Source organism: Podarcis bocagei (assembly GCF_964188305.1).
Source record: "Podarcis bocagei genome assembly, chromosome: 2".
In the NCBI taxonomy this organism is placed as follows: domain Eukaryota; kingdom Metazoa; phylum Chordata; class Lepidosauria; order Squamata; family Lacertidae; genus Podarcis; species Podarcis bocagei.
Genome location: NC_138126.1, coordinates 29,028,171 through 29,053,687, shown reverse-complemented (window position 1 = coordinate 29,053,687; position 25,517 = coordinate 29,028,171). Strand labels below are relative to the sequence as shown.

General features: G+C 42.0%; 1 protein-coding gene and 2 long non-coding RNA genes across 10 annotated transcripts in view; 2 read left to right on the top strand and 1 right to left on the bottom strand.

Annotated features, from left to right (window-relative positions):
- PTPRG (protein tyrosine phosphatase receptor type G) overlaps nucleotides 1-25,517 on the bottom strand; it is a 558,127-nt gene that overhangs the window by 32,674 nt on the left and 499,936 nt on the right. For all 7 annotated transcript variants that reach the window (XM_081183960.1, XM_081183964.1, XM_081183962.1 and 4 more), the window contains exons 14-15: nucleotides 19,850-19,941; nucleotides 7,669-7,760 (exon numbers count right to left, since the gene is read on the bottom strand). In XM_081183960.1, coding sequence (XP_081040086.1) covers nucleotides 7,669-7,760; nucleotides 19,850-19,941 — 184 coding nt within the window. The remainder of the gene's footprint in view (nucleotides 1-7,668; nucleotides 7,761-19,849; nucleotides 19,942-25,517) is intronic.
- The window catches only part of LOC308581683, a 114,111-nt gene that overhangs the window by 51,874 nt on the left and 36,720 nt on the right, over nucleotides 1-25,517 (top strand). The window contains exon 4 of one of the 2 annotated variants that reach the window (XR_014005148.1): nucleotides 5,152-5,531. The exons of the other annotated variant lie outside the window; for it this stretch is intronic. This is a non-coding gene — a long non-coding RNA (uncharacterized lncRNA). Of the gene's footprint in view, nucleotides 1-5,151; nucleotides 5,532-25,517 lie in introns of those variants that run through there. 2 annotated transcript variants of the gene reach the window in all.
- Nucleotides 10,093-25,316, top strand: LOC308581747. Its single transcript, XR_014005241.1, has 3 exons — nucleotides 10,093-10,745; nucleotides 19,687-19,820; nucleotides 22,052-25,316. It is a non-coding gene; the product is annotated as an uncharacterized lncRNA (long non-coding RNA).

The window sequence follows — 25,517 nt, the reverse complement described above, 5'->3', positions numbered from 1 at the left end:
GATTTGGGCCAACACACAATGAGCTTATATCCTAGTTCAGAAGACATGAGTCAGCTGCTAGGTCACATATTAAAATTACATTTGTGAGCTTTCAGGAAACAACCAGGAGAAGGGAACTAGCAAATACTCTTGGTTGGTTGGCTTATGTTTGAGTAAGAACTGTATGCATTCTGGAAACACGAAAGAGCTTGCATTGTCATGCTTAATTTATACAACCTGAATCTATGTCTTGGCTTGCTTTCCTATGTGTTTATTCTTACATAAGGAGGAAATCCTTATGGTGCTCAGTTAGCAACTACAGCTCAGACCCTAAGGAACCAGGTACCCCTTTTATATCTGTCCTGACACAAACATTTTAAGATGTCTGTCAGGGAACTGACATCGGAGCAGAGGGGAGAGGGGGTGCTTCCCGATTCTGTGGAAGAAGGAACGAGTAAGGGTAGAGAGAGAAGGTCATCTGGGGAAGAATGTTCCGGTGACACCAGGAAAAAGGAAGAGGGAGGAAGCACCTCGGAGGAGAGGCTCCGAGATGCTGGCACTGAAGGTAGTGAAGAGAGTGGAGGGGCACCTCTGGGCACGCCCACTCTGCGCAGAAGGGTTACGCGCAGAGAGGCGAGGCGAAGGGTGTCAGTCAAGGAGCTTTTATGTTGGAGGAAATTTAGGAAACACCCACTCACGGATTCGTCCAGCGACTGAGCAGCAGCAGCACCTAGGCTGCTCAGTCAGGGAAAGACACCACCAACTTCTAAGCAGTTTGGAACAGCTGGAGGTTTACACACAAGCAACCCCATTTCCCGTGACAATGTCAGATGAAGCAGAAACATGCTATGTTTATTTAACCTTTCCCATATTTAAATAATTGGAATAAATACGACAGAAATCACAATCCAGTGGATTTTGCATTTTGGATTTGAGACTCAAAGGTTTTTTATATATTTTTAAAATTGAAGCTGCACTCCAGGTGGTTTTAAATGTTAGCTGTGCTCTAGCTTAGGTAAAAGCAGGAGTTGTTAACCTCCAGATGATGCTGAACTTCCATAATCCCTGGGCACTGGCCACACTGGCCTGAGCTGATAGAAGTCACAGTTCAGCAACATTTGGAGGACCATAGGCTGAGCCACCCCTGGTTTAAAGCCAGTATCTAAGGAGATTACATTTAGTTATCTGTTTAGTAATATTTATATACCATTTGATCAGCAAAAATGTCTAAGCAGGTTACATTACCATGTGCTGTGATTACCTTACTAATTCTTAAAAATATATAGAAATATTCTCATCATCCCAAATTTCTAACAGTTCAAATGGAGGACCACGGGAGTATAAAGCAACAATGGATTGTCTATTTTAGGATTCTGAAGGGAAAGCTTTCTGGCAGGACTGCAGTATAAGCGCTAGATCATTATTTTTCCTTATTCAATTTTTTTGTCTCACTGGTTCATATGACATTCTCAGCGTTTAACTTCCCAAAACGTTAATTTTGTTTAAAGATGAACGGTTACGGTTCTTATTATTTTGTCCACTGGAATGTATTGTCGGCAACTCTGGAATCCAACACACTTGGTTTTAATCAACCTTTAGTCACAGTTAAAACTCTTCTGTGTCATTATGGCTAATTTAGCTTTTAATTATATTGTCCGTGCTACCACTGATTGGGATTTAATACATCCAGGTTTAATGACTCATTCATTTTCAGTGTCCCTCTGAAACAAGTTGCTGATTAGTTTTATAAACTTCAAATATTCTTTCGCTAAATTTATGTGTAAAATCCAATTGCTACACGTCTGATAATCCAACATAATGAGCTAGAAATTGCTCCGGAATGGCTGATTGCATAGACATTCTGATATAACTTCAGACAAGTGAACAAGTTACGACCCTGAGAGCAACATCATAATATGACTTCCCTGTCAATTGAAAAGAACTCTGAGACAAAAAAAAAAAAAAAGCAGTAAAATCTGTACTTGTAAGAACATGCAAATACTTCCCTCTCCAATTTGTAGCTATGCAACAAGGTTCTGTTTGCTTCCTTGTGCACTGAACTGTAGAAAGGCTATTTGGAAATTTCAGAAACCACTCAATAAATAGATGCAAAGTGCAAGAGTCTCTTCTGCAGGCCTCTGTGGCCCAGCAAGACCTAATTCAAACTAAAGCCAAGCTTGTAGAGGTGCAACAAGTTTAATGGCAAAGCAAAGAAAGGTTTGGGGCTAAACTAGGGTGGATTAGCAAAAGTAATCACTCCCAGCCCAGGTGAGAGCTAGCTTCTCATAGGGCTTTATTTTCTGTCTGATACTTAGGGACAATTGTAGCTCTGTACAGGTTTTACAAATCCTGGGAAGTAAGAATGTGAGAGGTGTGTGAGAGTGCCCTCCCCCATCACTGTTTTTCTTGCCTTCCAACGTGTGGAGGGTGACTGACTGCAGCAGGGAGTTTCTTATATCTATGGGGGCTTCTTGCATGTTTTGGGAAATTGGGGTTTCCAAACGCCCAGGAAGCACCCATGAATACAAAAAGCTCCCCTCTGTAGACAGTTGCCTCTCCTAAGTTGGTAGGCAATGGAAACCATGCTGGAGGGAGGGCAAAACTGGCACACTTGCCCTTTCTGCTACACACACACACACACACACACACACACACACACACACACACACTGCTCTTTTCCAGAATTTGTAACACCTCCATCGTGTCTGTAGAAAATAAGACAACAATGACTCTACAATGGAAGTAGCAAGTGAGTGCAGTTGGAATAATGTTACAGCTAAGCAAGCTGGGTTTGGGAGAGTGCGAATGATGAAGATGGGTAAGGGTATTTAATGACATCCACACCTTGTTGGATCCGACTGAAATCTGTTTTGTCCAGCCTATGTTTTCAGTAGAATACCATCCAGATGCCCTTGTGAAACAAACAGAGGGATAGATGGAGACAGTCCCCATCCCTTTGTACTCAACACCTCATAATCAGAGGTATACATCGTTTATAGATTCCATTTTAACAATTGCAGTTAAAAGTCTTCCATAAACTCATTTTTAAAATGAAGTTGTCTAATCTCTCAGCTTTATCACATTCTTCCCTTACTACAATGTGGAGGAGATACTAATGCTAACTTACAGTGATGTTGCAAGGAGTGCTGAGATAATGTATGTGAAGGATTTTTAATGGTCTGAAGAAGGGGTAGGGCACCTAGTGCCCTCCAAAGGTTGCTGTACTGCCACTGTCTTATCCTTGACCTTTGGCTGGGCTGGCTGGGGCTGATGGGAGTTGAAGTTCAACAACATCAAGAGTGCTAGAGGTTTTCCAACTCTTTTCTGAAGCACTATGGGCATGCTTATGAGCAGCATTATCTTTTAGCCACCACTCTTTAGGGATAATCTGTAAGGATCCTGGTATTATTTTTTAAAAAAGAATTAGTGAGCCATAAAACTATTGCTCCTGTGGAAGCTATCAAGTGCAGAATTCGTCCACCAGATTTTGTGGACTTATGGCTGTTTTCTTAGCATTTTTTTTTGGGGGGGGGGGAGAAGTTTTTTGAATGTATGTGGGGGGATAGCTGCATTGCTTGTTTTTGGGTCAAATTCCAAGTTGGGGGCTGGATCACAACCCTTGTGCTTCCACAGGCAACAGACAAGGCTAGGGAGATTATATTCACCACTGCTAATCTTTCTAGCAGCAAAGATGCCCAACCCACTAATGAATTTGAGGCAAACAAAATTGTATGGGTTCCAAAATCCAATACATATTATGCTATTATAAACATTCCATGCCAGCACTTTGGGGATTTCCTTGCTTAATCCTCTTTCATGAAACGTGAAGGACAGAACTAAGAACAACCTCCTCCTCCCAATATTCAAGTAAAAGCCTGCTTAAAGTTCCCAAAGGGGAAGATGGGGAGAGGGATCTACATTCAGAGGGTTGAAGAATCTTCTTACATTTAAACTCCCTAATGGCATGATTGCCCAAATCTTCTACAAGGTTGCCAAAATGCAGGCAGAAAAGATATTGTGCTTTTTCTTCTTCTATCACGCTTTATGAGGAAGGAGGAGACATCTGCCAAATGATCGCAAGAGGAGACACAAGTTTGCATGATTGTAGAACCATCCATGCCATGTTTTTTTCCTTCCAATTTCCTCCTTTTTTCCTATTTCAGTCCTGGACACCAACCCCTTAATTTTTGTTTAAGGGGGTTTCCATGTAGGCAACTTATAAAGCACAGATCTCCTATAGCCCAGTTCCAGCACTCCGTGCCTAAATCAATGTCCCAGAGATGTCATCAGACTTGATGAAGATATGTGAATAGGGGGAGACAGAAAGGTTATCAGTGGTTCTTGTCATCTGATTTCCAAGGCAATTATTATGGGAGGACATATACAGACAAGAATTCCATCTAAGGGGGAAAACACCTAAGCTCATCATGGTGGACTTTAACAATCAGGCAAGGTGTCTTAAGGATATTTTGCAAAGAGAGTTTGAATGAAAATAAGGTAAAGGTAAAGGGACCCCTGACCATTAGGTCCAGTCGTGACCGACTCTGGGGTTGCGGCACTCATCTCGCTTTATTGGCCGAGGGAGCAGGCGTACAGCTTCCGGGTCATGTGGCCAGCATGACTAAGCCGCTTCTGGTGAACCAGAGCAGCGCACGGAAACACCGTTTACCTTCCTGCTGGAGCGGTACCTATTTATCTACTTGCACTTTGACGTGCTTTTGAACTGCTAGGTTGGCAGGAGCAGGGACCGAGCAACGGGAGCTCACCCCGTCGTGGGGATTCGAACCTCCGACCTTCTGATCAGCAAGTCCTAGGCTCTGTGGCTTATCCCACAACGCCAGCCGCGTCCCTTGAATGAGAATAGCTCCGTGCTATAATGCATTACCAAGCCTCATCTATTGCTGACAGAACTACTGTTCTGGACTGAGGTAAGGTATCCCTTGTCATGTCTCACATTGTCCTGGCAGAGGCAGCCCAGAATTGGGCAGGACTTCAGAAAAAGTACAGGTATCTGTTGCTGGTCCCTAGTTCTCATGGGGCCAAAGAGAAGTCAGCAGATATGAATAACCATTCCAAGACCACCTTCATGGAAGGTACTTCACCTAATAAGGTGGCAGGTTTGGAGGAAACAATGCAACCTGACTGATATACTCCCCCCTCCCCTGAGAATAGCTCCAACAAGATGACACCCACGAAGAAAGATGGCAGCATGTCCAAGCAGAAACCCAGAACTGGAGGTGCAGTGCTCATCTGGCAGGATGAAGTCAACTATCCCTGAGAGCCATCCATGAAGTAGGATCCAGATTCCTCACATGTACAATATCAGGGTCTGATATCAGGCCAGGAAAGGGTGGGAGAGAAACACCAGCTATGAAGCTACTCATTTGGGGCTACCCAACACTGAAGCAACATCTAAGCTTCCTGTATTCTGCATTACTCCTTAATGGACAGACTCCCTACTACCTTGGGCAACTGGATCTCTGACTTTTTATACACGTCCCCTTGACAACTTGAATATCAAACGAAGGGAAAATTCACAGCTGATTTTCAATTGTTACCTTGGTGAGAAGCAAATAGGAATGTGGCAAAGGTATAGAAATCAGATGGTGTCGCATGTCTGTCATGGGGAAGCCTAAAAATAGTGGCCTATGTGAAGGATAGCCAGCATGTCCCAGCAGCCCTAGCCAGTACGGCCAATGATCAGTAATGAACGGGAGTTGTAGCACAACAACATATGGAGGGCACCACATTGGCTTATGCAAATCCCTTATGGGTTAATTTCACATATACTTTGTGGAAGTGAAGAGATTTTGGTTTTGAAATAGCAGTTTAAAAATTATTATACTTCCTTTAAAAGAGATACCCAACTTCAGAAATCAAAACTAATAGGCAAAACAATATTTACAGGTAAGTAAGAGGCAACAAGGGCACCCTGAAGCATTCTGAAAGGCTATTTCAGGAATATATCCCTCTGCTGCACAATGCAGGCAGAAGCTGTCTCGCTTTTTGTTAATGGCAACGATTTCAGAGACAGATGAAGCAAAGCCTACTTTAAGTCAGTGCAAGTTTACAGATGTGTAGCTGATTATTTAGAATAATTAAATGGTGTCAAAACCAGCTGTGATGAATAGCACTGGGGTCTCAATTCATAAATAATTGAGGAGACGGCATTGCATTTGATCATTCCCATCAAATTCTGCTCTCCCGAGGATAAATGTTTGTCCTGAATACCATCAACATTGTTAAATGCCTCAATATCCCTGTTCAGTCATCCAGCCAACAGTCAATTTAACTAAATCACTTTTAACACCTCGCACAGCCGCTGTCCTCATGAATACGAAATGCTTATGATTGGCACAATAGGGTTCCCCCCCCCTTTATTTTGGTTCGGTTTTTGAATTATCAGACAGTGCGCCTCATTGCAAAGGCTATTACCAAAGGGCAGCAATAAGATGCTTGAAAGGGCCATGCTGAAGAAAACGGCTGCAGCCTTAGCTTTGTTACACTGAGGAAAAGGGTGTTCAGCATCAAAGCAGCCATTTTGTGCCAATATCTTATTAGTAAATACAGCTGCTTTTTATGACTCAGTCATGACATTTTTAACACTTGGTTGCTAAAGCATGTCATGGCCCCCAAACCATATTTCTCTCCTCTCACCCTGGCAAGATGGCACAACAGCTGCACACTATTTTTGGCTGAGAGGGCTGGGAGAGCCCTCCTTTCTGACAGTACTTTCAAAGCTCCACTGTGATCAGGCTGAAAGGAATGCGGGGAAGCAGAACGGTTAATACTGGCTTTTGGAATAACTGTTTTAGCTTATTAGAGCCTGAGTCTGCCACCATCATTAAGCATGAAACTGTGTTTATGTAAGCCACACGGGTCTGTAAACCCACAGAGTGCCCGCGACTGTGACTTTGTTGCGCACACAGCTGCACAGCTATCAGCATTCCTGTATTTAAACATCTTCTTCCACTGCCATTATTTCTGTTTCAGTCCCTAATACTGAGCTCTCCATTTTACTGTTATCACAGTTTTTATATTTATAAGATTTCTTTCCCAGCCTTCACCATAAGGTCCCAGGACAGGTTACAACAATATAATAATAAAAACGGGGAAATTAGTTTACAATCACAAAACAAGTTACTCCTTACACTCACTTCAATATGCGGAACTTGCACTTCTGCAGGTGCCATGCAGTATTAGTTCTGAATTTGCAAAGAGTCATTCCTTTAGTGTTTCTAAACCATCTTCAAAGACCTGTTGTGCAAATGAAAGTCCTAGCACAGGGCTGACAGGGCCCATTAGGTGAATCCCACCCAAACGAGTCTGTGGGCATTGCAGTCACAGTCTCTTTCCTCCTTGCTTGTCTACTAGGAGGCTAGCAGCGGCAAGGTTCAAGAAACCCCACCAAACTTGGTGCAGCCACCATCCCACATCCAACCGTTCATTACAGACTTCAGGCTGCTTTGTCTTCCATTCTTCCTCCTTCCCAATTAGCAGGTGCTCACAGACATTAGGACTTCTTCAACCCTTCTCGTTATAGTAAAAATATCCCTATCTCTTGTGCGGTCCCTTCTATTCAGAGGATCACTCGAGTGCAGTTGGACCTTCGCTCTTCCAAGGCTGCTTGAGACATTTAAATTAAACACCACAGAGAAACTTCCAGCGCTTAAGGCTGTAAACACGTACCTCAAAGTCTTCTGAGAATCCATGCTGGTTGTTGGCATACAGTTCACTGATATGCTTAACGAACTGTTTGACAGGAATAGCTTCCATGTCATCTGAAAAATAAAAAAGATACTCAGCTCTACAATTAATATTTTCTAACAATAACAATTGTCCTATAAAGTTAGGCAATAACATCTCTACCTAGATGCTAATAAACAGTGTGTGATGATGGTTTCACTGCCTTCACAGCTGATACTGGCCCCACTGATGTTGGTGCAAACTTAATGCTCAATTTCTGTATTATCACTTTCATCCAGCACTAAGTGACCACCATGTTGCTGCTGTTTAGTCAAGTTTTCATTTAATTGATCCTACTGACCAGAAATGGTTGCTTTATTTCCATTTTATGAATAAAGAACATCCATGGATGCACGGGAAACAAAGTGACCCGGGGCAGGTTGCTGATGGACGAACTACAGGCAACTCCCCATTTATGGTGTCTGGTGGATTTTTGGTTTTTTAAAGGGTTAGATAGAGGGCTTTTCAGGCTTTTTCAATGGTATTCCCACTATACACAATTTCACTTAAACGTGCAGTACCTTGGAACATAACCTCCACATAAATGGGGAGTTTGAGCTGAATTGAGCTCCAGGAATATATTTGTAGTGGATGGGCTTAACTGCAGAATAGCTGAGAAATCACAGCATATCTATTACCTTTACTGTGTGCCTGATCACAGATAATGCAAATTATGAGTAGGGCAAATTACCTTGCTTTGGCTCTATGTCATAGGTATTTTTACACACACATTTATGTATGTATTTGGTATAGCTTAACACTTTGCAATATGAAAATATACTGACAAACAATAAAGAGGGCTCTGAATTCTAAACTATTATTGTTATCAGTTCTACTACCTCTGACTTCTGCTACTGTGATACATGGAACAGCCAAAAAGGTTTGCCCATGGAAACATTTTGGTTGACTGTGTTCTGTGGTTGTATTAAGGCTAAGTCAACAATTTATAGATTGGTATGATCCATGCCAATGTTCTCGAAGCTACAAACATGAGTCTGACCAAACTGCGGGAGGCAGTGGAAGACAGGAGTGCCTGGCGTGCTCTGGTCCATGGGGTCACGAAGAGTCGGACACGACTAAATGACTAAACAACAACAACAATGATCCATGCAAAATGTACATTTATGCTTACTTTTGCCTGGCCCGCACTTCATGGTAACTTCTTGAATTTTCTCTAGATATGCTAATACTGTTGCAAAATCCAGGGAATTTTTGAGGTTAAACCTGACAGTAGGTCTCTCCCTCTAGTATAGTGTTTATTACGATATATGAATGTGAATACAGTCGTACCTCGGCTGCCTAACGCCTTGGGAGTTGAGTGTTCCGGCTCCTGAATGACTGAAAACCAGAAGTGAGTGTTCTGGTTTTCGAACGTTCTTTTGGAAGCCGAACATCCGAGGGGGCTTCCAGTTGGCTGCAGGAGCTTCCTTCAGCCAATTAGAAGCTGTGCTTCGGAAGTCGAACGTTTCGGAAACCAAACAGACTTCCAGAACGGATTCTGTTCAATTTCTGAGGTACGACTGTATGCTTAGCAGAAGAATTAACTCTCATCCACAGGTAGGTTGTAATAATATATTTTCCAATGCAACTAATTCCTATGCTACTTTCATGAGAAGTTAAATTTCTGACACAGTGAATAATTCCCACCCCCCAAAAAATTCCTGAGATCAGTTATAGTATTGAGTCCCAATCTACAGTCAAAACCAGTAACACACCCCTTTCTGTGTACCCTTGTTTTAGCATATCTAACTCTAAATTACAGTTTTGCAATGTATCTAATTAATGAGATAAACTATATATGTTAAAACAAGGAGGATGACTGGCTCTCGCAGTATGCCATTTTTATTCTGTCTGCTTAGACTACAGAGTTGTGACCCTTCCTTGGGGGAAGGAGCACATAATAATCTTTTGCACTTGGTGTAGAGCATGCAAGAATACCAAGAAAAACTTGCTTAACTGAAGGCTTGGAAACTATTGGAATGGGAATAAATCCAACTTTGAAGAGTCCAGCAACTATCTCTACTTTGGGACATTTAAGACACTTCCCAGAGGTTTTGGTATATCAGTGAAAAGGATGGACTAAAGTCAAAGGTAGACTACAACCTCTATTTAATGAAACAATGAATCAATCAAGCCATCACCTGGTGACAAATTATATGGATCTTCTGTGTCTGAAAGGTATTCAATCACTGTTGAGTTTCCCTGATCGAGCATTTCTTCTTCCTGTTCTTCTTGCTCGCTTCCTCCCTCTTTCCCATCCCCACCTTGGTTTGTCTTATCTTGCTCTATCTCTTCTTCACTCCCCTCTTCTTTAAATGAACAGCAAATAACATCTCCATATAGGTATTTTGTTCTGAAGTTTCCCATTCTTTCTGGTTAAATTGCCCAGCAGAGAAAAAGTTAACACTTGCAGAGGAAGCTACTTGGCATCATGATGGGAAGATCCCACCTCCACTTCCATCTTTACCAAGCTGTCAGTAGACCAAAGAGTGCAGCATGGCAGGAGCTAAATTTTTCAGTGTTTGAAAGCTTTCACTTTGAAACAAGCTGATCTCTTAAGAGTTTGTGTGATTCAGTGCTGATACGAGTAACTCAGATAATCTTCAGGTCAACTCCACAATGCCCAGAATTAAAGATCCCGATATTTCAAATGGACTGGGGGCAGCGGGGCAGAATGACTTATTCTGACTTACAGAAGGTCTAGCTGAGGCAAACATACTGCCAATTCATATTCATTTTATCTTTTTTCCCTTGCCTCAAAAAGCCAGAGATTAAAGTAATTTGAAGCACTGTGATTCGTCAGTTTAGGACTCTCTGCACAACTATTCCATACAGTCTGCAAATATCAGGAGCGTTCTTTTGAAGGAAAATATATAGTCAGCCAGAAGTAGAGTCTGAAAGTTCTACATTCCAAAAATGCAGTCATTGTTTGAAAATTCCACTGCATTCTTTGCTCATGCACTCTAAATGCCTCCTCAAATAAAATCGGCTAATGCATATGAGGAACATGCTTCTTTCAGGTACCTCTTATCTAGTGGCTACTGATAAGCTTCTTTTCCATTTCAGGAAAATTTACTTCAGAGACCATGCCTCTTTTAGTCTACTGAAGAGATTAATGAAATCCTATAAAGGCTAATTAGGAAACCTAACAGTTGCTCAGTGCATAGTCCCATTTGGGCAATTAGCTTTCTCCTTGCCTAAAACCGGGCAGCATTCATTAGTGTCACAGTGGAAAAAACCTTCTTGTCCCAACATTCAATAAATGGGAGGATATATTTTGTGTTAATAACCATTGTTCATACTTTTTATTTTATTTATTTTGATTCTTCTTCATTCTGTCTCAGAGGCTTATATGTCCTTATGTCATGTCAGTATGGATAAATAAGTATTTTAAAAATTAAGTAGGTTCTCTTGTTTCAATAGATCTAAATTACTTACCAATATGTTAAAGACTAGCCTGCCTCTCCTCATCTACACATGGGAAAACATTCTGCCGTGTTAAAAATCAAGGCTTTACATAGCCTTCCAGCAAGCAGCCTTGCTTGCTAGTCTTGAGCAATCCTATATTCACTTACCTGGGGAGTAAGTCCCATTGAACCCAAAGGGACTTTCTTCCGAGTACACATATATAGGATTATATTATAATTGTACATTTGTCCCAGTCTCTAGGTACGTTCAGGCATTTGCCTGAACATGCAAAACAGAATCTCTGGATTGGGCCATGCAGACAAGCTCTGCCTCTCGTATCCTTGTATATGTTGTCTCACCTGATGAGTTCCCAGCCTCCCCCATTTTGAGAGGGTAAGATTTGCAGGGGGCTTATATTCCTTTTTGAGTGTAAACAGAACCCTCCATGGAAGACCCCCAATAAAACCTTAATCACAGGTGGAATATATTATAATGCAATCAGCATGTGGCTTATATGAGCAGACATCTTGGGTTACTTTCCTACCCACATTAAGGCTACATTAAAGTGCTCAGTTTAATTGACCCAGGACCACGATACCTCAAGGACCGCATCTCCCCATATAAACCGACCTGGACTCTGGATTCATCATCTGAGACCCTTCTTTGTGTGCCTCCTTCACATGAGGTCCAGAGGGCGACAACATGAGAGAGCCTTTTCTGCACAGAGGCTCTCGTTTGTGGAATGCTCTCCCCATGGAGATTCGTCTGGCACCTTCATTATATATTTTTAGGTGCCAGGCAAAAGCTTTCCTCTTTCACCAGGCCTTTGTCTGATAATATTCTACAGCCTTTTAAATGTGGGGGCGGCGGCTATTGTTTTGTTGTTTCAGCTTTAACAAATTAGTTGTGCTTTTATATTGTATTTTAATCTTGTGAACATCCCTGAGATCTTTTGATGAACAGCCATATATAAATCTTACTTAAAAAATAAAATAAACAAAAATAGATAAAGACACTTGTGTTTAGTAAATATGTGCAATGCAAAAAAGGTGGTTTACAACTGTGATTACTTTTACCACACACACACACACACAATCCATTCAGTGTCATTTTATTTTGCCCCTGACTTTTTTAAAGAAGGCTAAGCTAAAAGATGGGAACCACGAGTGACTCTCACATTCCCTTTCCATATGTATAGGTCTTGTGATGCACATTCTCTGCTGCATCTGGGCAATGTTTAAAGTGTCCCTTCTGCACAACTTGCTACCAGATCCTTTTCACTGGAGATACCAATGGTTGCAAACAAAAGGCCCCAGGGCCAAAGCATGTGCTCTACCAAAAAGCTATGGCAAGGGGTGGAGAGGGCTAAGAAAAGACAGAAGCTTGGAGGATCAGGGATACAGCGTGTTAAAAGATGTTAAGTGGATGATTTAAGAGGCTATTCTAGTGTCAAGGGAAAGTGATCGTTTAGGGATTTGCTGGTGATGCAAAAAAGATATTAACAACAAGGCCATTTGAGCAGTGTATGACAGACTGGATCTTACTAAAAATCATACAAGCAATGTCAAGTGAAACTGCTGCAGACACTTTGCAGAAAGTGTAAGTCCTATTCAGAGTAGACACATTGAAATTAATAAGCATGACTAACATAGGCCCACAATTTCAACTGGTCAACTCTGAGTAAACCATAGTTGCTTACAACCCCAAGTGGTTGATTTGGACTAGTCTGAGGCTGTGCAATCCAGTGTACACAATAGGAAGTAAGTTCCACTGAACTCAAGTTCCATTGGCTACAATCATCTTATGTTATAATCACAGTGCATCGTACAGTGTACAGTGAATTCCCATAACTGATGTTTGAACAATGGTGGATCTACTGTCATGGATGCTCTAGCTGAGATTCCTGCATTGCAGGGAATTGGACTAGATTACCATTGGGATCTCTTCCAACACTACTATTATATGATTCTACTACTTTTCAGACAGGCTATAAGCCTGCAATTACTTATGCATGCCTGTATCCATAATGCCTAACTGATGCATTATGGGAGCTTTCATGAATCCTTTATTCCATTCCAAACACCCAAATTTAGCCAATCTCAGTAAAGGGACACACCACTGCCCTTATGAATGTTCTTTATTTTATTCATTTTACAAGATAATAACAACACACTGCAGAGTGTGCAGACAGTGCATTCCCATAACTAACCTTTGAACAACATTGAGCCTACTGGTTGAGAGAAAGACTATGTTGTTATTGGCTGGAAGCCAGCAAACTGTGAAATGAATTTAAATTGCACTGAATTTAAGTAGGATGAGCACATGTAGCTGTGCACTGGATTGCAGTCACTGTACTGAGTCTATTCTAAGAAAGTGAGTTATGCCTAAATCCCATTGAAAAACAATGAGATTTCAGCACATAATTTAATATTTTAAGTGTCATTAAGAACGCTCACTGGTCCCGATCCAGAGTTCTGCATGAGCTGTAATTGACTCTTCGGCAGACAAAAAAGAAAGAAAGAAAAGAGACCATGTGCTTCTGACTGAGTGAGTATTAATGACACCATTTCAATCAAGGTGTAATCTAATATAGCATCATGCCAAGAGCAACTATTAAGGGATGTGTCAGTTACAAATATTATGCACATTGAATGAAATCTGAATTTATAAACCACATGCACACATCCGCCTTTAAATAATAAATGAAAGTGACATTCAGTCCACCTTCTTTAAGTCTGCAAGGAAGAAATGAGAGTCATTCCTGAATAATCCAAATGAGAACTATTTACATTCACTGAGGAGAATGTTGTGTCTTGCAAAAAGTACCCGGTATGAAAAGGCACTGGGTACGTGTTGGCCTCCTCCTCCTTAGCAATGAATATGGTGACATACAGTGATAATGGAAACATCTGAGCACTGGTTTGCAAACTTAAGAGAAAGTTGTGGAAATTTCTTGAGGTTCAGCAGCTGTTGAGTCCCCCCCACCCAATATGACTCAAACTGTTGTTGAAAAGAAGTGGGGAAAAGAAGACAAGCCAATATCAAATGGAAGAAATTGGATTGATATTTCTCATACATTTTGAACATGGCCCTCGTTCCAGGCCAGTCACTCTGCTATTTGCTCCACAGATTAGAAAATTCTGCATGCAGGGGCAGAATGGGACATCTCTTCATAAGCATTTTGGAGGAAAAACAGCATATTGATTCATTTACAGATGCGTGGTTATCCTTGATCCATATGGGGCTTAAGCTGGGAGATGTACATTAATGACAACACCGGCAAAATATATACCTTATATTTCTCTTTTTAATGCAAGTTTTATGATTCTCTGGTCAGCTTTTATTTGGTGGCGAGGACTGATAGGCATCAGACAAGATCCACACACACCCAACCTATGACTACAGATTAGTGATAAAGAGTTCCATGAAAAGATCACTAGGAGGCACCCAAAATGAACTGTGCTAAGAAACAGAAAATGAAGCAATGGCAAGTGTGTGTGTGTCTGTGTGGAACAGAATGGGCTAGCATATTTAATAATGTTTAATAAGTCTGCCATCCAGGCGCAGTTGCTCTCCCCCTAAGGGCATGATCCCAGATGAGACCAATGCTTTTTGATTTATATTAAGTGGGTAATAGCTGTAGGGGCAACTGAGCTAATGATCCTGTCGGTGTTCTGTGGTTCTCTAGACTGCTCAGCAGAGTTAATTATGAATTGTAATGAGAACTCTGGGCTTCAGGACAGAATGGGCATAGATTAGTACATGCCTATATGCTATTCAGTTTCATGGTCGAAAATGAAGTAAATTTCTTCTGTGGAAAGCTAGGTATCTAATAATGCTGCAGTTGCAGAACAGCAAAATTCTATTACACCATCAATCATTAGCACCATGTGTTTTGGAGCTGTCAAGCACCTTTAAAGCTGTCACAGAATGTGTTTTTGTTGTTTTAAAAAAGGAATGCAGAGGAGTTTCACATTTTTAGATATGCATAGTCAAAACTGCTTCCATTGTGACCATATGACTGAAACTGAGAATGAAAATTGGTCCACCCAGCCCGGTTAAATAGATGTGCAGATCCACAGGGACATATTTAACTATCCATTTATAACTACTGCCTGGGGTATCGCTAGCAAATAAAGATTACTTTAAGGAACTGGCATTTGTTAAAATGTCATTTATACTTTACTTCCAGAATCAATACAGCTTGGGAGATTTTCTCATGCTCCCTGGCTATTTCTAAAGGGGAAGAAAAAGTTTAGAAGAGGTATCATTTTATCAACCATATGAGTGAATCAAAAGGAAGAATTTTCCATTTAACCTTTAAAGGCTTTTCAGCAAAAACGGCTGTATAAGGAGTTATAACTGACAGGAAGGTGTGAAACAGCACTTAGCAGATTGCTCTGGGGAATGGAATTTGAAGCCTTTTCTGGTGTGGTGGGGAAGCGAGGAAAGGGCATCAGGATGAGGTTAATTGGACCCATTCAAACAGACTAAGAACGGGTTCCCTCACTTTTAGAATTATTTCTACATTTATGCACACCTTTAGGCATCTGGTTTCTATGGGTACTGAATGCATGATGGGACCAGCAGGAACACGAGGGGCTAGAGCTGTCCCACCTTGATGACATCATATGTGTCAGCCATGACCCCAGGTGACTTGCCAGCAGACTCACAATCTGCTTCTATTTGTATAGGGTTTACAGGAAAAGGAAGTGAAGCTTGTTAAACCTTGTTCACTCAGGGTTCCCCATCCCCATGGAGGATACTCAATGCAAGGAGTAGTCAATGTGGTACCTTCTAGATGTTGTTGGACTACCAAGTCCCCAGCCAGTATGGCCAATGGTCAGGGAGTTATAGTTCAACAGCATCTATGGGCCATCTCACTGGCGACACCTGTCTTATGAGCACAAAAAGAGCCCTCTTCAGACTGATGACAACTGGGCATTGGATGGGGTTATGCAGCTGGTACATGCCTTGCTAGCCCACCTGGGCCCTTCACACATTGTGCCCACAGGCCCTGAATGCTTGAATGGAGCTTTTGAGTTCCCAGCATTAAGGCACAGTATTGTCATGGTATCATATACATAAAACTCAACAGCTATGTACAAGAAACTGCAAAAGTTCCACAAAGGTTGCTGCTTCAGAATGCATGCAAAAAGGTGCTCTTACTTCCATAGTTAGACCTTGGTCATAGTTAGACCTATCACCACTAAAAAAGAGGCATAATATTTCCTATTACACAGAATAACGCAGAAAATTTCATCCTTGTTTTTATGTTACATTTGTAATATGGCTTTCTACCTTCAGAGGAAAAACAGTATTTTAATAATATCTAAAAGTATTTAAGTTAAACTACTATTCCACTGTCTATTATTTTATTCTAAGTTCCGGTTTGGTACTCCTGGAACATTTCAGAGGTATTGATGAAACACAACCATTTTCTCATTTTCTTTTTTGGACTTATGGGCACACTACTACTTTTTAGAAAATTGAAAAACTTCCCTCTAGTGTGAAAACACACTGAGAATATTCATTCAAATCAAGAGCCACTATAACCCTCCGCATTTTTTTTTTTTTATAGAAAAGATGAAAACTTTATCCTGGATCTCAAACCCCCACTTCTGCAGACCAATGCTTGAAGATCTGGGGAGACCATTTGAACATTTTAGCTATTTCGCACATTATTTTGATTAATCAAACTAAAATTGGGCTTGGTTTCAACTACATACATTAGTTGGAAGGTTGTAATGATATGGATGCTTCCTCTTTGTCTGCAAGAATAAAACAGCTATTGATGTATAAGTGGGACCTTTCCCCTCCCACCCGTTTCCCATTTTGCTCACAACAGTCAAGCGGCATTATGTGACCACTGAATATGTTTGGGGTCCCCCTCTCCTAGATCCCCCCAAAGTTTCTTGTCCTTCAGACAACTTCGTATTAAAAGTGTATTAAGAAATTATATTAGAGTGAAGCTCCAATAGAAGGAGCTTTTGCCTCCACCTTTTAGACAGACTAATAAATGATCTACACCAGAGATCAGGAACATGTCTATCTCCAAATGTTGCTAGACTGCACCTCCCACCATCCCTAACCATTGGCCAGGCTGTGAGAGCTGGAGGCCAACAACATCTAGAGGGCGACCCTGATACAGTAGTACCTCTGGTTAAGTACTTAATTCATTCCGGAGGTTCGTACTTAACCTGAAACTGTTCTTAACCTGAAGCACCACGTTAGCTAATGGGGCCTCCTGCTGCTGCCGTGCCACCGGAGCACGATTTCTGTTCTTATCCTGAAGCAAAGTTCTTAACCTGAAGCACTACTTCTGGGTTAGCGGAGTCTGTAACCTGAAGTGTATGTAACCTGAAGTGTATGTAACCCGAGGTACCACTGTATACATGCTCAACCAAAAAAGGTTTTCTTCTATTGTTTACGACAAAAGGTGGGGGCTTGGTTGTTGTTGTTTTTAATGTTCCCTCTTATTTATCTGATTAAAACCAACAACATGTATTTGTAGTAATGAAAAACCACATGAGGCAAAATAATAGACTAGAACTTTTCTCCTGCTCAGCTCTGAAATTCTTTATCTTACAACTCCCACTTAAGCTTCGTAACTATTCTCCTGAATACTTTGCACCTCCTGCGATGGTGTGGGGAAATACCACAGAACTAATGGAATTAGTAGCATTTGGGGGGTGAGGCAGTCTATATGGTCAAATAATACAATTTTGCTTACACGTGACAAGAAGATGGGGAGATTTTTTTTTATTTTTAAAAGCTTTTAGACAAACCTTAAGGAGAATTTTAATGGCAAAGCTTTGGTTATATGAAGGACTTCTGGTTTGTAGCATTGTGCACACTGGTAATAGGGGAAAATCATCACAGCATGCAGAGTTGTACACATTTCTGACATGATTTGCTGCTAATTGGATAAGAGTATGTGAACAAAAGCTCTGTCAGAATGGGTTATCCACAGCCCCTTTCTGAAGACAATCCCATAAAGCAGATCCAAACCCAATTTGGAATTCAGCTAATGGGATCAAACCTTGGAAAAGTGACATAGAAAGGATTCCAAGTGAATTTCCTATGTATTTGCATGTTTGCTCAGGAGATCCCATAAAATAAAAATCACCACATGAGCATCAGAGGTTTGTCAGACAAGGTAATCACACTTCCGACAAAAGCCTCAAGGCCATACAAAGAACTCCAATGTTATCTTATCTATATTGTACACAATATTGTTGGCTAGCAATATTTAACTTATACGAATGCCTTGCAAAGAATCTCAGTCAAACAGTTATTTGTTACATGGCTTTCAAAATATCTGGAAGGAGGGGGATAAGTGCAGTGCACAATTCTCAGTGGGAGAGCATCTGAATCATAGAATCACAGAATTGTAGAGTTGGAAGGAACCCAAGGGTCATCTAGTCCAACCCCCTGCAATAGGGGAATCTCAACTACAGCATCCATGGCAGATGGCTATCTACCCTCTGCTTAAAAACCTCCAAAGAAGGAGAGTCCACCGCCTTTTTAGGGATTCCAACTTCCTATGTTCCCAATAACTGAAAGATAACTGTAACACTCAAACCAGTGGCCAATCAGCAGCCAACCCACTACCTCAGGAAAAACTGACAATTCCTACATGCCTTTGAAAAAAGCTTTGAGTTTTCATTGCTCTAAGGCAAGAGTAGGGAAACTTTGGCCCTCCAGTTGTTGCTGGACTACAAACCCCATCATCCCTGACTATTGATCCTACTGGCTGGGAAGGATGGGAGTTGTAGTTCACAACATCTGGACAGCACCAAAATAGCTACCAGTGTTTCAAGGCATAAAGAGCTGTGTACAACAGACAATATGCAAATCTTCACATCTGTCTGGCTTTGGCTCACAAATTTCTGCTGAGAACCATTCCATATATAATTACCTCAAGGCACTTGACAGATTGTAAAATAGTAGGCATGTGCGTTGATATTTTTAATTAACCTGTAAATAAGCATTAGGACCAAGTCTGCAGCTACTCTAACAGCAGTCTTCTCTTTACTGAGAAGTAAAACCCACTGCTTACTTTTCAGTAAGTGTATTTAGGACTGTATTTAGGACTAAACTGGTACAACTTTGCCTCAAGCAAAACCTATGCATCTTATTTAAATTACATTTAAATTAGAGTTTTCCTATAAAACAGTACTGCGTAGGTGGGATCTCCCCCTGCCCTCAAAAGGTCACAGGCAGCCTGGCAAGCAAAAGTCTTCATTACAGAGTCCTGGCAACTTGCACTGTAATCCAACATTACCTGGGAGTAAGTCTCAGTGAATGTCAGGATTTCTGTGTAGACATTAATAAGATTGTCCTGCACAGCTGGAGGCCAGAGAAGGTGCAGACTATGAACTTCAGTGAACAAGAAGGATGGAGTAAGTGATTAATGGCAAAAGTGCAGAGCCAGAAAAGTAGAAGGCACATGGGGACTCCCCACTACGATACCATCAGTGCTGTTTGTGCCTTATCCAGATAAGAACGCACTAATCCAAACTTTGTGTCCCCCCCCCCATTTTAATGAAGATTTACAGAAATATTACTACAAACTGCGGGATGCGCCAAATGTATAAAGAAGTCAGCCAATGTGGGAAGTGGATTGACTGATACAGAACATACACTGCAAACTGTGATTTATAAGGAGCCCAAAGTATGAATGAGTTAAGTCATGATGTCAGACCTTCCTTACCTGGGATGGGAATGACGGGAATAGTTTCGTTTGGCACCACTCGAGGCGAACTGCTGTCTTCCACATAGAAATGAGCTGTCTGAAAACATTTTCTGTGAATGGAAGAGAAACATCATCAGCACTCTCAGGGCTCTCTGACATTTCTGTCCATGCTAAGCATTTGCATCACACACATGGACAAACACACACAAAGTTTTATTTCTGATTTTGTCAGTGACCCTCAAGTGAATGCTAAAATGTACTGCTACCAGCCACCATAAACCATCATTTCGTTTAGGAGCCTCCCGTTTCTTATCTCTTATTAAACAAACAGTCTAGGAAGTTTAGCAGCGGAGAGTGCATGCATTCACTTAAAAAGGAAACTTTTGGGTGTCAATTATTGTGGCTCAATAACAGCCCTTCTTAAAATAAAAATAAAACAATCATAAGCACACTAGTGTTGGAAGCACGTAGAACCTTGCCACTTAATGGGCAGCACCTAGAGCAGAACACACATAACGGCCACACGACTTCCTTAGGGAAGTTGCAATCTCAACAGGAAAAAAAGTTTGCCTCATTCAACTCTGTGCTGGCTGTGCAAATCCCCTTTGCAGGCTTCTCCTGCAAAACAGCGAAAAGCACACATGCTGCTAAGGAAAAGCCTGTGGTAGATGTCAACTTGGCTTCCTCCCTCTGCGACCCTCCCCTACCCCTCCGCTGAAAGGAACGCTGAAAAGGCCAGAGGGCAACTCAGATGCAGCCCACCGATGTTCCCACCAGCCAGATTTAAAGACTTGAATCTGCTTCCCTAAACACATTGCAATTGCTGCTCTTTTTACCTGTACTTAATGCAAAGCAGGGAGCACAAGCTGGTCATCACAGAGAAGGCACTGAGGAGGAGAGCATCCAGAGGTCCAATGAGCCTGTGCATGGTGATGCTAAGCAAGGCAGGGCTTTCCAGCAGCCACGTCACTGCTCATTGCTGCCTTAATGAGCTGCTTGAGGCTGGGACTGAATATTTAATGAGCTTTGCTCAGCGTGAGCAGCTATTGTGACAAGCAAAGGGGCTGCTCTCAGCTGTCAGGAGCTCTTAACAATAGCCTGGACAGAGCAGAGAGAGAGAGAGAGAGAGAGAGAGAGAGAGAGAGAGAGAGAGAGCCCTCTTCCTGCCTCCCTTAATGAACTGCTGCTCCTCAACACCTGTGCGGGGTCCTGAACGCCTCTGCCGCGATTAGCTTCCCCGGCACGCAAGCGACTGCCTCTGCTTGTAAAGGTTTGCAGCGGTCTCTCTGCCGCACAGCACGGCTTCTGGAATTACGGCCAAGCAGAAAAGCCCACTCTATCCCGCCAGCTTTGCTGACACTGTCAAAGCAATTTGTAGTGCCATTGTTTCCAGAACAGAGGTACATAGCAGAGGGCTTTGGGGTGGGGTGCGGGGGGAGAGAAAAAAGGCAGTGCAACTCACACAGCTTTCAAAAGCCAAGCAAATCTCTTGCAAGAAGTTGGCCAAATGCATGCAGCAGGCCCTCAATTTCTGAATTCTGCTAACAATCAAAGCTAGGGCTGTCGGATCGAAACGCTCAGAATAAGGAGATTGATGAAGCCGTGGCAGTATTTCTCAAATGTTTTGAGCATGACCACCCCATTCTGCTGTCCCTTGAACCCAAAGCCAACTAGCTGAGCATATGGAGATATAGTTGTGTGCAGAAAGAACAAGCCTTTTCTTTTTAGCCTATGAAACAGAATACTTTCCCCTGGAAGTCCTACCTGGCACCTACCTTTTCATTCATTCAGTGGCAAAGGGTTGTGTGTGTGTGTGTGTGTGTGTGTGTGTGTGTGTGTGGCGGGGAGCTGGGCAGCCAGCAACAATGGCTGGATTTTTATAATTTTGATTATGTTTTTATTATACTTATGTGTTTTTATTGTAGATTCACGTAGGTAGCCGTGTTGGTCTGACGCAGTTGAAATAAATAAAAAAATTGTCCAGTAGCACCTTAGAGAGCAACTAAGTTTGTTCTGGGTATAAGCTTTTGTGTGTATATCTGAAGAAGTGTGCATGCATACAAAAGCTTATACCCAGAACAAACTTAGTTGCTCTCTAAGGTGCTACTGGACAATTTTTAAAATGTTTTTATTGTATTTATTCTTGTTGCAAATTGCTTTAAGATTTTTAAGTGATACATACATTCAATTAACCCAACCCAACCCGTTGCTTGCAAACAGCCTAGTGCCCCATGGAAGGATCTGTGGGACTGGCCCAACAATGCCCAGACTGAAATCTGAAGAGGAAAAGACAACACACTTTCTGACTTCCTTGCTCCTGAAAGTATGCACAAGGGATTTTTTTTTTTTGGGGGGGGCATTTTCCCAAGCTCACATAATCTCAAAATCACTTTGGGATGATGGTGTAAGGAGGGTGCAGTCACTCCATAATAAATCCAAGACGGATAGGGCAGGGTCCTCTGCAGGGGGCATTCAGCCTCTCTGGATCTAGAATGATGGGTGTACATAGGCTCCAGAACACTATCCCTTCCTAGAAATTTGAGCCCCCTCCAGGCATGAAACTAGTGAGTTGAACTGTTTGAAACTAAGGGTCATGGTCAGCAGAGCTGTGATAAAACAAGCAATGATGTTGCAGTGGAGCTGTGATAAAAGGTTATGGGGCATGCACACAGCCGAACACACACACAACATGCACACAATATATACTGTTTATAGCCTATTTTTCATCTAAGTGGAATCCAGGGTTGGGTATGAAATACAGAATGCATAAAACCACAGAATCCACAACAATTAACACTTAGAAAATCACTGAAACAATAGGATCAGCAAAAACCACAAAGCTGGCTAATCTAACACTCAAACACACATTTTATCCTGCCCCACCTCCAAGCAGCTCAAGACAGTGTACTTGAACGTTATCCTATTTCCCCCCTGCTCACCACAACAATCCTGTGATGTAGATTACAGGTTGAGAGATTGTGGCTGGGTGAAGGCCACCCACTTTGTGTCACGGCTGAGTGAGGATCTGAACCCAAGTTCCAGTCTGACCCTTTTTTCACTGGCTCTCGGGGATATCATAATAGGGACATCTGGCAGCCCCCAAACAACTGTGCTCTTGATGAATAACGAAAGCAATGACAGCTAAATTCATAGGGCCACTGAAACAATATGCAGCCACCAAAGAACACATTCTATAGCATCATTTTACTCACAAGCAGGCAGCTGCTTCCACACAGACCATCTCCTAACAGCTGTAGTTTTCTGGGAACATTACTTTGTAGTGAAATGATACCTGGGAATCCAAGGTGTGTGACATATGATCAAATATGTGTGGCGTATGACCAAACATTGTGACATATGTGACGTATAATGAAATATTCCTTCACAAATCAGTTTGTTTCTTCCCTTAATATCCTGACTGCTCTTTCTCCTCCTGATTGTAAGTAAAGATAGACTTGGTTTCTACTCAGGCTGCCTTTACTATAGACTATGAACACCCTGAGGGCACAAAGGGGAATAAATCAGTCACAGCAAGGGAAGGCCTATGAATATGGATCAGGTAGAACGTGCATGTGTTTGAAGCGTTTAGGATTTTCTCCTTTGAGTAAAATATTCAGCAAAATCCATGGAGGATGGCTTTTGATATCATGCTCTTCATTTTAGTGTTTCTTATATTCCCCCCCCCCCGAACGACAACAAGAAGGAAAAAAGTAATAATCCCACACCGCTTCCATCCCTCCAGTTGTTCTGTGTAAGAGTCATATTTATTAATAACAAAGCTAGTCTGATACAAATTGATCAACTTATGTTTAACACTGAACCTTGTTTGAAGGTCCAGTGTAACTAAGAAAAAATGGCCAGGTTAACAAACATTCCACCAGGTTAGCCTGATTTCGGCTTATCCTGATCTAAGCAGGACCAAAATAGTTTGAACCATTGTCTTTTAAATGCTGACATGTCCATCATCCAGTTTTGAGCGATTCTAAGTTTAGCTGTAACTAGGCTTCTGATATTATTTATCAGAAGAACAGAATGTAAGACAAAAACCTACCGTCTGCCACATGTTGGGAAGTAGCATCACAAAAATGAATCTTAAAAAGAAATGATATGTGACAGAGACTATGTGTACACGGAGGAGTAACTGATTTATGGCCATATAACATCTGAGGATATTTACACAATCATGTTAACCCACACTCAGGTGTTTGTTCAGCACAGAGGGTTCCCTGATGATATCGACCAGGTGACGATACAAAGCGATGACAAAAATTGTCACATGAATCAGCCTTTCGCCTAGCTTCATAGCTGGGTGTGCTATGGAATTCTTTCAAACAAATACATAGCACTGTAGCTTTGTCAAAGCCTTGAATGGCTGTAACAGAGTCATTCCATTGGCTCATTCAGTACAGACATAATGATACCCTATTGCCTAGCTGTGGTTGAGCAACCAGCAGCCCCTGAACTTTTGGATTTCTGTCCCCCGCCAACACATACCTATTACCCAGTGCAGACACTGCTCTCTAAATTTTGGAGGCAACAATGGTTAGTTTTCAATGTACGCCAACATCTTCTCTGTGGCAGCCATCTGTCACCAGCTACCCTGTGGGAAGGATTGCAGGAGAGTAACGTAGGCAAGCGAAGACTGCCTCAGAGCATCTTCCAGCTAGACTCTCCCTTCTTTCTTCCTACAGGGCCATCTGCCCTGTAGGAAAGACTGGATATCAATAACTGGGGAGGTGGGGGACAAAGAAGCGGGGAGAAGGGTGGGCGAAGACCCCGAAAAACGCCCCTCATTGCCTAGTGACGTTTAATTGATCTCACAGTGTTACATCTACACCAGCCACTGGTGTATCTTCCAGGAATAACTTCTTAAAAATATTAGTGCCAAGACTGGAGGGCTTGTGTACCAGTATCTGGGATTCCCTCACACTAAAATCAGCAGGGCTCACAGTAGAATAAACAGGCTTGAGATCGTGATGTACGTGATCTCAATGCCTCCCCCAGCCACCACTTCTGTTCCTTTAAACAAAGGCAGTCCCCTACGTGTGGGCAGATCACTATTTGAACACATACTTATGCACTTGCTTATAGCACAGCATAATAGCAAAGAACTTGCTAAGACCACAGGAAATTGAGGCTTTAGTTTATTGCAAAATCTGGAAATTGTCAGCTGAAAGCTATCTATCAGGAGGGGCCTGATCCTACCTTTTTTAATGCTACAGAGTTTAAGAGCATATGTAAGGCTCTATGAAAAATATTTTAGTGCTGTCCAATGACGCAGGTGGTGCTGTGGTCTAAACCACTGAGCTTCTTGGGCTTGCTGATTGGAAGGTCAGCGGTTTGAATCCCTGCAATGGAGTGAGCTACCGTTGCTCTGTCCCAGCTCCTGCCAACCTAGCAGTTTGAAAGCACACTAGTGCAAGTAGATAAATAGGTACTGCTGTGGCAGGAAGGCAAACGGTGTTTCCATGAACTCTGGTTTCCATCACGGTGTTCCTTTCTGCCAGAAGCCGTTTAGTCATGCTGGCCACATGACCCGGAAAGCTGTCTGTGGACAAACACTGGCTCCCTCGGCCTGAAGCGAGATAAGCGCCGCAATCCCATAGTCGCCTTTGACTGGACTTAAACATCCAGGGGTCCTTTACCTTTACCTATATGGAAACTCAGGTTTCCGCACATGTGACGA